This window comes from Colobus angolensis, unplaced genomic scaffold (assembly GCF_000951035.1).
Source record: "Colobus angolensis palliatus isolate OR3802 unplaced genomic scaffold, Cang.pa_1.0 Scaffold60, whole genome shotgun sequence".
In the NCBI taxonomy this organism is placed as follows: Eukaryota; Metazoa; Chordata; class Mammalia; order Primates; family Cercopithecidae; genus Colobus; species Colobus angolensis.
In genome coordinates this window covers 989,825-1,001,737 of record NW_012119599.1, presented here as the reverse complement: position 1 = coordinate 1,001,737, position 11,913 = coordinate 989,825, and the positions used below count along the sequence as shown (strand labels likewise).

The window sequence follows — 11,913 nt, the reverse complement described above, 5'->3', positions numbered from 1 at the left end:
CAGGATGGTCTCGATCTCCTGACCTCGTGATCTGCCCACCTCAGCCTCCCAAAGTGCTGGGATTACAGGCGTGAGCCACCATACCCGGCCAGCTGTGAAATATTTTAAACGACTTTTGATTTTGATCCCTGGCATCCTAGCAGTTTTCTCTAATGATATGCTCTCGGATGTATGCCATGGTGCATGTTTGAGAAACATTGACAGTGAGTGAGTGTAAGAGTGAAAAATGAAAACCATCTAAGGGTTTGGAGCTTCCATCAGTATGGAGCTGGTTAAACAGATTGTGCTACAACCATAGGAAGATGAAACTCTCTAGAGACGATAAAAAGAGATTTGGTTGGAGGCCGGGCGCGGGGGCTCACGCCTGTAATCCCAGCACTTTGGGAGGCCGAGGCAGGCGGATCACTGAGGTTGGGAGTTTAAGACCAGCCTGACCAACATGGAGAAACCCTGTCTCTATTAAAAATACAAAACTTAGCCGGGCATGGTGGTACATGCCTGTAATCCCAGCTACTTGGGAGGCTGAGGTAGGAGAATAGCTTGAACCTGGGAGATGGAGGTTGTGATGAACCGAGATTGGGTCACTGCCCTGCAGCCTGGGCAACAAGAGCGAAACTCCATCTCAAGAAGAAAAAGTTAACTCAGTATGGTTGTGTGTGCCTGTACTCCCAGCTACTAGGGAGGCTGAGGTAGGAGGATCACTTGAGTCCAGGAGGTCGAGGCTGCAGTGAGCCATGATCATGCCACTGCACTCCAGCCTGGGCAACACAGCAAGACCCTGTCTCCAAAATACAAAAATTCTTCTGCTTCCAAAATTATAAGTAAACTCGTTCCTATTTTTATTTAAATGTTTATTGATTTCATTTTTCACATTTACATCTTTGATTCATCTGGAAGGTATTTGAGGACTCAAAGAAGGAGCTAGGGAAACCAACTTTATTCTTTTTGTTCTGTCCAATGGCTAGCCAGTTTTCAGAGCATTAGCTAAGTTTAGAAAATCTCTTTTCTCTCCTGCTGATTTAGAATAAATAGCACCATGGCTGGTCATAGTCTAAATTCTCAGATGTATGAAGCTCTATTTCTGGATTCATGATTCTGTCCCACCATTTTGTTGGCCTAGTTCCTCAACACAAGTAAACTACAGTGACATCGCATCCTCACAATCCATTCCTTGATCTATCAGTAGGGCTAATCCGCCGACATGAATTTTCATTTTCCGGAATATTCTGGCCATTAACAGAGGGTAGTCGATTTTTGTTTGTTTGTTTGTTTGTTTGTTTGTTTGAGACAGGGTCTCATTCTGCCGCCTAGGCTAGAGTGCAGTGGCAGGATCATAGCTGACTGTGTAACCTTGAACTCCTGGGCTCAAGCGAGCTTCCCATCTTAGACTCCCTAGTAGCTGGGATTACAGAGGCGTGCCACCATGATTTTAAATGCAGTAATTTGCTTTATAATATCAGGATGTGCTTTGGTGAAACCAACCCAGATGCTTGTAAGTCAAGGATGAAAAACTTGGGTCACCTGGCATCACCAACATTCCCTAAGAGTTGAACACTTTCCCTCATAAATGTCAGGGTCACGGGACGCAACAGGAAAACCTTCTCCAATGGCTCCTCTGCGGTGGCTTGTTGCACCCTCCCTCTGGACCACGCGGCCCCTAAAAGTCAGCCCCAGACCTTGAGCTCAGTGTAATGTCTAGATTCATGCTAGAGACGTGAATCAAAGGTTCAATTTTATGAGAACGAATGTGTGGGGCCTGAATTTTAAACACAGAGCCATGTACGCTGCAAACAGTCTTACACCACAGCGTGCTGATCAGAAGTGTAAATGAGACACACAGGGAGGGCAGGAGCACATTTATTACAAGATCTATAATCACACACAGGAAGTGTTAAACTGGGCCCATCGGTGACTGGCTTTGGTGTGCAGCATTGCTATAGCTTTGGCTCAGTGCACAGGACTGTAAAGATGAAAATAAAATAGCCACCCCATTGCTTTTTATTAATTAATTAATTAATTAATTTGAGACAGAGTTTCATTTTTGTCGCCCAGGATAGAGTGCGATGGTGCCATCTCAGCTCACTGCAACCTCCGCCTCCCAGGTTTAAACCATTTTCCTGCCTCAGCCTCCCGAGTAGCTAGCATTACAGGTGTGTGTCACCATGCCTGGCTAATTTTTCTATTTTTAGTAGAGATGGGGTTTCACCATGTTGGCCAGGCTGGTCTTGAACTCCTGACTTCAGGTGATCTGCCCGCCTTGGCCTCCCAAAGTGCCAGGATTACAGGCATGAGCCACCATGCCCCGCCATTTTATTATTATTTTTTTAAAAGAGATGGGGGTCTCGCCATGTTGACCAGGCTGATCCTGAACTCCTGGGCTCAAGCAATCCTCCCACCTCGGCCTCCATAAGTGCTGGGATTACAGGCATGAACCACTATACCCGGCCCAGTTCCTTTTTGTTTGTTTGTTTTTTTGAGAGGGAGTCTCGCTGTATGGCCCAGGCTGGAGTGCAGTGGCCAGATCTTAGCTCACTGCAAGCTCCGCCTCCCGGGTTTACTCCACTCTCCTGCCTCAGCCTCCCAAGTAGCTGGGACTACAGGTGCCCGCCACCTCGCCCGGCTAGTTTTTTTTTTTTTTTTTGTTTGTATTTTTTAGTAGAGACGGGGTTTCACCGTGTTAGCCAGGATGGTCTCGATCTCCTGACCTCGTGATCCACCCATCTCAGCCTCCCAAAGTGCTGGGATTACAGGCTTTAGCCACTGTGCCCGGCCCCCAGTTACTTTTTAAAAATAGTTTCCATTCAAGTATAATTTGCATGCGGCGAAATGCACACATTTAAAATATATGTACAATTTGATGATTTTTGATAGAAATTCATTTTGACACCTATGCAACCAACCCAGACACAGAACCTTCCACCACTCCAAAAAGTTCCTTCTCAAAGTCCTTCTTACTGAGACAACCGCTGTTCTAATTTTTGCCATCATGAATTAGTTTTTCCTATTCTAGAACTTCTTAAAAATGAAATCATACAGTATGTGGGCGTCTTTTGCTCCTGGCTTCTTCCCCTTAGCATAAAGCCTTTGAGATCCATCAATATTGGTGGGGTTTTTTGTTTGTTTGTTTTGGTTTTGGAGCTTAATTTGTGGCACAGATTCCCAATCCCAATGATCAATAATGTCTGTATATCATTTATATTAGTATGCAGATTCAGTGGTGGTTGTTTCATGTGGTCTCTGAATTGTGCCTTTATATAGTGTAGGCTCTGTCCTATTTGGCTTGGTAAACTTACATAGAAAACAAGAGGTATTAACTGCACACAGAGGCCTCCTTGTTGTATGGTTAGTACATCTAGAATTACGTGGTGGTGAGCACTGCTAAAACCAGAGAATTAGCTTCTGCCTGGAGATTATGTAAGGAATCTGGAGTTGTATATTTGGACTGGACTCTGTTAGTCTGGAACTCTTTCTTTTACTGCCTACTTTTTTTTTGAGATGGAGTCTCACTCTATCACCCAGGCTAGAGTGCAATGGTGCGATCCTGGCTTACTGCAACCTCCGCCTCCTGAGCTGAGATTGGGCCATTGCACTACAGCCTGGGCAAAAAGAACGAAACTCCCTAAAAAACAAAAACAAAAACAAAGCAAGCAAACAAACAAAAACCACTAAGCTGAGGAAAAGAAGCCAGACACCAAAAAAACCATATGCTGTATGACTCCACTTATATGCAGTCCTGGGACAGACACACTGAGCTTTGGCTGGAAAATGATTACAGGGCTCACCTCTGAGAGCTGGGGTGGGGACCGACTGGGAAGGGGCACAGGGAGGCTTTCTAGGATGATGATATTGTTCTGTACCTTGTTGCAGGGGTGGGTTACACAGGTGCCTGTCTATGTCCAAACTCATCAGACTGTTCACTTAAGATCTGTCCATTTCACTGTATGTAAATGTTTTATTTTACCTAAAAGATGAAAATGTAAAGAAAAGGAATAAATGAATAAGTAAATCAACACAAACCAGGTCTTTCTCCTTGGTAGCTCTGCTAACCCCAAATGGGCAGCTTTTTCTTGGGCCTCCAGGGCCTCCGGGTCCAGCCACAGTCACCTCCCCACTAGGCTCCCAGCTGCCACCTCACCCTCTGCAGTCTGTTCCCCACCAGGCTTCCAGAGGGAGACTGGAACCACCCTAGGTAGGGTCATGACGCTGTGCTCAACACCCTCCCACAGCTCCCATCTCTCAAATTAAAGCCAGAATACATCCTGGCTGTACCTGTGGGCCTTGCACACCAGCCTGCAAAGCCCCCTGGCCTCTGCTCCTCACCTCCTCCTTGCTTTCTTATTTATTGTTTTTTTTTTTTTTTTTTTTTGGAGACAGAGTCTTACTCTGTCGCCCAGGCTGGAGTGCAGTGGTGCAATCTCAGCTCACTGCAGTCTCAACCTCTCGGGTTCAAGCGATTCCCCGGCCTCAGCCTCCCAAGTAGCTGGGACCACAGGCACACACCATCACATCTGGCTAATTATTTTGTATTTTTAGTAGAGATGGGGTTTTACCATGTTGGTCAGGCTGGTCGTGAACTCCTGACCTCAGGTGATCTGCATGCCTCGGCCTCCCAAAGTGCTGGGATTACAGGCATGAGCCACCGTGCCTGGCCTTACTCACTTTCTCAAACAGATCAGAGCCTCCCTCCATGATGACTGTTCCCTCTGCCCAGGAGGCTGTCCTTAGCCCACTGCTTGTCTCACCCCTCACCCGCTTCAGGTCTGTTCAGACACCGAGTTCCTAGAGAGGCTCCCCCAACCGCTGTAGGCGACAGTCAGCCACTCCTGCACTCACCTTGCCTGCCTCTCTTCCTGCTTTATTTTTCATGGCAGAGCTCTCCGGCCCCTTCGCCTGTATCTACATAAGGTCTGTCCTCACTTGAACGTCAGGTTCCAGACCAGCACTTGGTCTTGCTCCTGGCCATCATACAGCAGATTCTCAATGAACCTTGCTTGAATGACAGCATGGGCGACCAGGACACTTTGCTCTCGAGCCCTGCTGGTTACATCCACAGCTCTCCATCTCCCTGCAAACACTCCGGGCCAGCCTCTCCCGAGACACACCCCTGAACAGAACACCTCCACCTGGGGCGATAAGGTTTCCCTGAAGACAGCTTTCATGTGCCCCAACCTTGGATTCACCCCATTTTTAGGGCACGTAGGCCTGTCATACTTTACTGACAGCCTGGGTGTAACCAGTGAGTGACTATTATTGTGGGAGGTACTCACATATCTTGGCCAAACAGGGCTTTTCCCATTGTGGGGTGTGGGGGCACCCAATAAATAAACCTTCATCCAGATGCTTCTGAATACATGGCAGTTCCTAACGAGCAACCTGTCCTCAAATCCCAGCTTCCCTTTTGATCTCTTTCCCGTCTTTCCTCACAATCTCCATTCACTTTCACAAAACCTCAACCTTGACCCCGAAGGACACTTCCCTTTCCCCAAGCCTGAATTATTCCATCTGAAGCTCTCCAACCTGTATTATTAACAGAATTCTTGGCTGGGCGTGGTGGCTCACGCCTGTAATCCCAGCACTTTGGAAGGCTGAGGCAGGCGGATCACAAGGTTGAGAGACGGAGACCATCCTGGCCAACATGGTGAAACCCCATCTCTACTAAAAAAAAAAAACAAAACAAAAATATTAGCTGGGTGTGGTGGCACATGCCTGTAGTCCCAGCTACTCAGGATGCTGAGGCAGGAGAATCACTTGAACCTGGGAGGCAGAGGTTGCAGTGAGCCAAGATCATGCCATTATACTCCAGCCTGGCGAGAGCTAGATTCCATCGCAATTAAAAAAAAAAAAAAAAGAATTCTCAGGAGAAACTGTTTAAGATGGAGATTCCCAGGTACAACCCCCAAGAGATCCTGAATCAGCAGCTGGGAACACGAAATGGTACCTTGAACAGATTCCAAGCAACTGATGTAGTGGCCACCCTGGTTCAGGAGTTCTTGGAGAGGGGCAGGGAGAGCCAGAAGAAAACTAAATTTTTAGCTAAAAGACCTCAGCTTCTGGCCTGGCGCGGTGGCTCATGCCTGTAATTCCAACAGTTTGGGAGGCCGAGGCGGGCAGATCACTTGAGCCCAGGAGGTAGAGGTTGCAGTGAGCTGAGGTCGTGCCACTGAACTCTTGGCTTCTGTGTGAGGGAACAGGAGGGGAGGGAAAGGTTTTCCTCTTCCAGCTGTTTATAAAAATATAAACTGGCACTTTGAGGTAATTTGCATCACCAAATACCTATTCTAGAAACCCCAAGATCTGTGGGACGTCCTTCCACATCGGTGGAAAGCCATTCGCAAAGAGGACAAACGGCTTCTCCTCTCATGGATCATTAACAATTCTCAAAGCTTGAACCCATTTCTGATAACCAGTCATGTCTGGCTGGGGGCACTGTTTGGAGAGGGAACCCTTTCCTCAAATTTAGTAGTCCATGCAATCCCCACCTACAAAAGAGTAAAACTTAACAGGACACAATTTGCTAAACTTTATTTTATACATACACGTTTACATTTACTAGTCATGGTGTCAGCCTGTTAACACAATGAAGCCGTAATGGACCCGTTTTGAAATTAGAAGTTGGACAGTTGCAGGCTTTGCTCTCTTCAAGAGTGCAGTTCACCCCTGGGTTTGGTTTGGCACACACCCCAGGAGAACCTCGATGCACACAGCTGCGTAGCTGATCTCTTTTCTCTTGTATTTTTCAGTCAGACTCATTCAGGATGTTGAAATGAATCACCACGAGAAATGTGTTTTAAAGTTGAATCACTGAGAACATCTAACAACTGTTCACATTCTTTAGCACAAAAACCGAAGTCAGAAAAGATGCCCTGAAAACTTGCAAGGGCTGATACTCTATGATAGAATATTACTACTGTTCACCATGTTAACACATTTACTTGCTACCATACAACTGAAGCAGCACGGCAGAACAAGAGCATGTGAACGACGAAAGGAAACTTGCTTTCAGGGCGTCAGATTATATGACATGCACAGGACTGAATTTCTTCCACTTCTAACCTCGCCCATCAGTCGCATTTACAAGAAACTCAACTTTAAGCAAAGAGATGCCAGAAATAACTAACTCAAGATGTGTACAAAAACAAGTTAACCTATAAACACAAGGTAATATTCTCATAGTCTTCAATGTGACTAGTTTCCAACATATCTGAGTAGTCACTTTTGAGTTTTTTAAACACGTGAAAAAAATAGATTCAGATTACATCTTTGTGCACATCTAGAATACAGTCTGGAAACCATTACCTCAGGAACCCTGCCCTCTCCCCTACACATGGGCACGCAAACACATACACGCGCGCACACACACACACACACACACAAATAATGACACGTGGTGGTCTGGTCTAATATAGTGTGTCTAAATTCAGGGGCAGACATTAACAGCCTCGATCTCTGATCTCTTGACCTGGTTTTGTTTGTTTGTTTGTTTTCTGAGACAGAGTCTCACTCTGCCGCCAGGCTGGAGTGCTGTGGCGCAATCTCAGCTCACTGCAACCTCCGCCTCCCGGATTCAAACAATTCTTCTGCCTCAACCTCCTGAGTAGCTGGGATTACAGGCACGCGCCACCACGCCCGGCTAATTTTTGTATTTTCAGTAGACACGGGGTTTCACCATGTTGGTTAGGCTGGTCTCAAACTCCTGACCTCGTGATCCACCCGCCTTGGCCTCCCAAAGTGCTGGGATTACAGGCGTGAGCCACCACGCCCAGCCAACAGCCAAGTTTTAAAATATTTTTTCCCCTCTTACTTATATATAACGTGAGTAGTGACCTTCTGCTACAAAGATGGTGACAGTTTGGTGCAAAGATGGTAACAGTTTGGTAGATGGATGGAATTACAGCTGGGGACCTACGAATGCCTGCATCCTTCCCTACAATCACCCCGCTTCCCCACAGGATTCCTGAGAGGGCTCATCCCAAATGGGAATCAAAGTGCCATTTTACTAACAGACTCTAAAACTCAAAGACTTTGAGGTCTAGGCAGACATTCTTTTTCCCTAAAACTAACTCTTGGGACCTCCTGGCTAGATAACTGGAGGATGGAAGCTGGAGACTGAAGGGGCAATGAAGCCAGGTTTGCAGTGAAGGTCCTGGCTTAACTTACCCCGCTGGTTACATGAGAGAAAGGCGGGAGGGAGAACACGGCGGGGCCACCCAGCTCTTCCAAATGCCAGGGCCTGCAGAGGTCGCTGATCATTCCGAGGAGGGAGGGAGGCGTGGGGTTTGAGAAAGACTGAACATGGATGAGTGTAACAGTGACCCTGCTCATGCATAAAGGGGAATGAATGTTCTAGAACTTTCCCAATCCTCTTACCAACTCTCCTGACTCCGAAGGGAAGGTGAATAGAGGAGGTGGTGAAATGGCAGGCCTGGTAGAGAAAAGGGCATAGTGGTCCACCTCCCTTCCCCAACTCCCTCCCACCCACGACCTCACCTATTGTTTACCTCAGAGCCAGATCTCTATCAACAGGGTCTCTAAGAGAGTCCAAAGTCTTATTTTATTCAGTGACAAGAGAAAACTTGGTTGATTTGGAACTTCTTCCTTGTTCTTTCAACTCCTCAGTACGGGTGGTCCCCCAGATCAAACCTTTCTGGATTCTGCAAATAAATGAGAGAACAGCTCAAGAAGGGAAGCAGAGAGGTGTCATTAGGAAATGCATTACTTCCAAGAAACTTCTGGGTCCCTGAACATTTCTATTCCCCAGCCAGGCCTCTAGAAAATTCCACCCTTAAAGCCACATACCCTGCAAACACCGTAACTCCAAAGGATTTTTTTTTTTTGGGGGGGGGACAGGGTCTCACTCTATCGCCCAGGCTGGGGTGCAGTGGTGTGATCTTGGCTCCCTGCAACCTCCACCTCCCAGGTTCGAGCAATTCTCACGCCTCGGCCTCCCCGGTAGCTGGAATTACAGGTGCCCAACACCATGCCCAGCTAATGTTTGTATTTTTAGTAGAGATGGGGTTTCACCATGTTGGCCAGGCTAGTCTCAAACTTCTGACCCCAGGTGATCTGCCCACATTGGCCTCCCAAATCATTAAATTCTTTTTTTTTTCTTTTTTGGAGACAGAGTCTCACTCTGTCACCCAGACTGGAGGGCAGTGGCACAATCTAGGCTCACTGCAACTTCTGCCTCCCGGGTTCGAGATTCTCCTGCCTCAGCCTCCCGAGTAGCTGGGATTACAGGCGTACGCCACCACGCCCAGCTAATTTTTTGTATTTTTAGTAGAGACGGCGTTTCACCGTGTTGGCCAGGTTGGTCTTCAACTCCTGACCTCAAGCGATCTGCCCACCTTGGCTTCCCAAAGTGCTGGGATTACAGGTGTGAGCCACCAAGCCTGGGCCTAAACCATTAAATTCTCATCAAGGAAGATGGGTCAGACGGAGTGGCAAACAACCACAGTGACACTCACTGATAAACAACCGGTCAGTGGGTTTGCTCTATCATCTCCTGCCCACCAGATGTCCCCAGCATCGGCCTTCAGGGGCTCCTGGGAGGGCAGTCTGGGCTCTTACCCTCCTCAACTGGTGTGTCACCCACCGCCTGCCATGCACCAGGGTCCTCATCACCCGCTTGACCCACCACCTCCTCAGGTTCCTCTGCCCCCACCTGCCACTCCTGCTAGTCCTGCCTCATCCACTTGCTGGCATGAGCCCAGTCACTTCTGCTGTCATTCTCACCATTGGTGGCACGCCGAGGAGAGCCTTCTGGCTTGGCCTTCAGATCCCTAGAAGTTGAGGCTGTTGCCTCAGCAGGCTGCTGGCCTGGAGGGGCCTTCTGAACTGATGCCTCCCTTCTTGAGCCCGGCCCTTTCTTTGGCATCACCGGCTTCTTCCTGACATCTTCTGAGTCGACCAAGACGTAAGAGACAGGGCCCAGGCTCACCTTCTTCTTCTTCCTCATGGGGTTCTTGGCGGAGACCCAGGCCATGGCCTTCTTCTTTGGTGGGCTTTCATGGCCACCATCTTGGTCTGACTCAGAGGCGCCGCCTGGGCTCTCGGCTTCTGCCTGGGCATCCTGAGGTGGCTCTCTGGGACCCTTCCAGGCACATTTCGCCATGGGCTTCTTCAAAGCCAACTCCTCCTGCTTCACACAGGGCTTTCTGCTGCCCTTGATAGGCTCTGAAATTGCCATGCTTTCAGCATCACCCGCCTCAGGATCCTCCAAGTTGGCTGTGCTGTTGGAATTGATGCCTTTGGGTTTTTTCCAGGGCACTGCTTCCTGCTTGGGGTTCTTCTTCTGCTTCTTTCTCCTGGAGCGAGTCTTAGCTCCAGCCTTGCGAACCAAAGGTTTGGGAGGGTCATGCTGGTCTTCCGTGGCATTCCCGTTGTTGGGGTTCTCCGTCTTTAAGGCAGAACCCACCTCTGCTGCAAGCCCCGGTTCTTTCTTGACCTTCCTCCCTGCTGCTAAAGCCCAGGCTGCCATCTCCTCGAACTCAGCGGCCTCGTGGGCCCTGGCTTCCTCCCGGCTGCGGATCTCAGCATCCATGCAGAAGATGATCTGCACCACTGCTCCCAGAAGCACCCCCAAAGCTTCTGCCCAGTTCTCTGGCGGCTGATGCTGGTTCTGGGACAGTGTGGGGTGGTTGAGCTGGAGCAGGCGGACCACATCCTCCCAGGTGCGCCCCTCGGCATCCAGGAATTCATTCAGGTTTTTTAAAAACTCAGCATCCTGGGTAGGGTCTCTACAGACCACTCTCCAGACACCACCCCTTCCTGGGAATTCACGGGGGATGGTGCTCAGATTCACACCTTCACCAACCTCAATGAGGGCAGCTTTAACATTCTCTTCCCTCACAAATATCTTGTTGAGCACGCGGTATGGGCCCAGTGGGGAGAGGACCCCATTCAGGGTCTCCTCAATTTCTGCTTGGCCACAGTCCTCTGGGATACCTGTGACCAATAAGGACCTGTGGATGTCCACTTCCATTCCCCTGCACCAATCCTCCAGAAGGTTCATCGCCATGGTCTTGGACATTTAGCGGCTTTGATCCTACTACGTGTAGTAAAGAGTCTATTAGGTGGACGTGGGCTGCAGCGGCCCCCAAAAACAGTAATCCTGCAAGGTGAAAAGGGAGCGAGGTCAGGTTTCCAGAAAGACGGCCAAGCTCACAGATCCTAGCTGCCCCCTCCGCGGCTGGCCTGCAGGAGGCCTCGCGCTTTCCCAACACCCTCCACCCCAACCCAGACCCCGGTGCTCACACGTGTCCCAAAATCTGCAGCAAAAGGCCCTCGGTCCCTCACCCGGGGCTAACGCTCCACCTGCCCGGCCGGGACTTACTTGGCAGCCCAGCCTCTGACCGCCCAGCCAGGCCAAGGAGGGGCAGCCGGGATGCAGCTGTTTCCCAGTCGCGGGCTCCGGCTACCCCAGCGCCGCTGCTAGAGGCAGAAAAGGCCAGGAAGGCGCCGTCCGCCCCCACTCCGGCCCGGGCGGGTCACGCGACGTCCAGCCTCGATCCAGTTAGCTGCGCGGAGCCAAGATTGGCGTCGCAGCGCGCGCCTGCGCACTGGCTCCGGCACCGCCGCTCGGGGGTCTTGGGCTGCGCAGGTGCCGACGTCTCCATGGCAACCGGGCGTGGGTTGCTACCCCTCAGCCCGGCCTGCGCGCCGGCGCTGCAATTAGGCCTAGGGAGCGCGGTGCAAGAGTGTACTTTACAGGTTGCAGAGCAAGGGGGTCTGGATACACTCCGGTGGCACCTCCATGGAGGCCCACTCTTTCCACCCAACTGGGACTCGGAAACGGGGATTAGGTCGCTGAGAAGCGCTAACATCTGTGGGTGCACCCACTTACTCTATTATCCTCTGCTCTACTGTTGGATTCACCCAACGCAACTCTTGGGAGACACTAGAAATCAAGGAAGG

At 49.7% G+C, this 11,913-nt stretch overlaps 1 protein-coding gene across 2 annotated transcripts; it reads right to left on the bottom strand.

The window, feature by feature from the left end:
• Window positions 1-6,496: 6,496 nt before the first annotated feature.
• Window positions 6,497-11,560, bottom strand: PNMAL1 (paraneoplastic Ma antigen family-like 1). 2 transcript variants are annotated; one of them, XM_011962958.1, is made up of 3 exons: window positions 11,333-11,560; window positions 9,733-11,110; window positions 6,497-8,651 (listed from the first exon to the last, which is right to left on the bottom strand). In XM_011962958.1, the coding sequence occupies exons 2-3, from the start codon at window positions 11,027-11,029 to the stop codon at window positions 8,635-8,637; spliced, it is 1,314 nt and encodes a 437-aa protein (XP_011818348.1). In that variant the 5' UTR covers window positions 11,030-11,110; window positions 11,333-11,560; the 3' UTR covers window positions 6,497-8,634. The 2 variants fall into 2 exon arrangements, with proteins under 2 accessions (XP_011818348.1, XP_011818349.1); XM_011962959.1 differs by having other exon boundaries at window positions 9,938-11,110.
• Window positions 11,561-11,913: the final 353 nt, after the last annotated feature.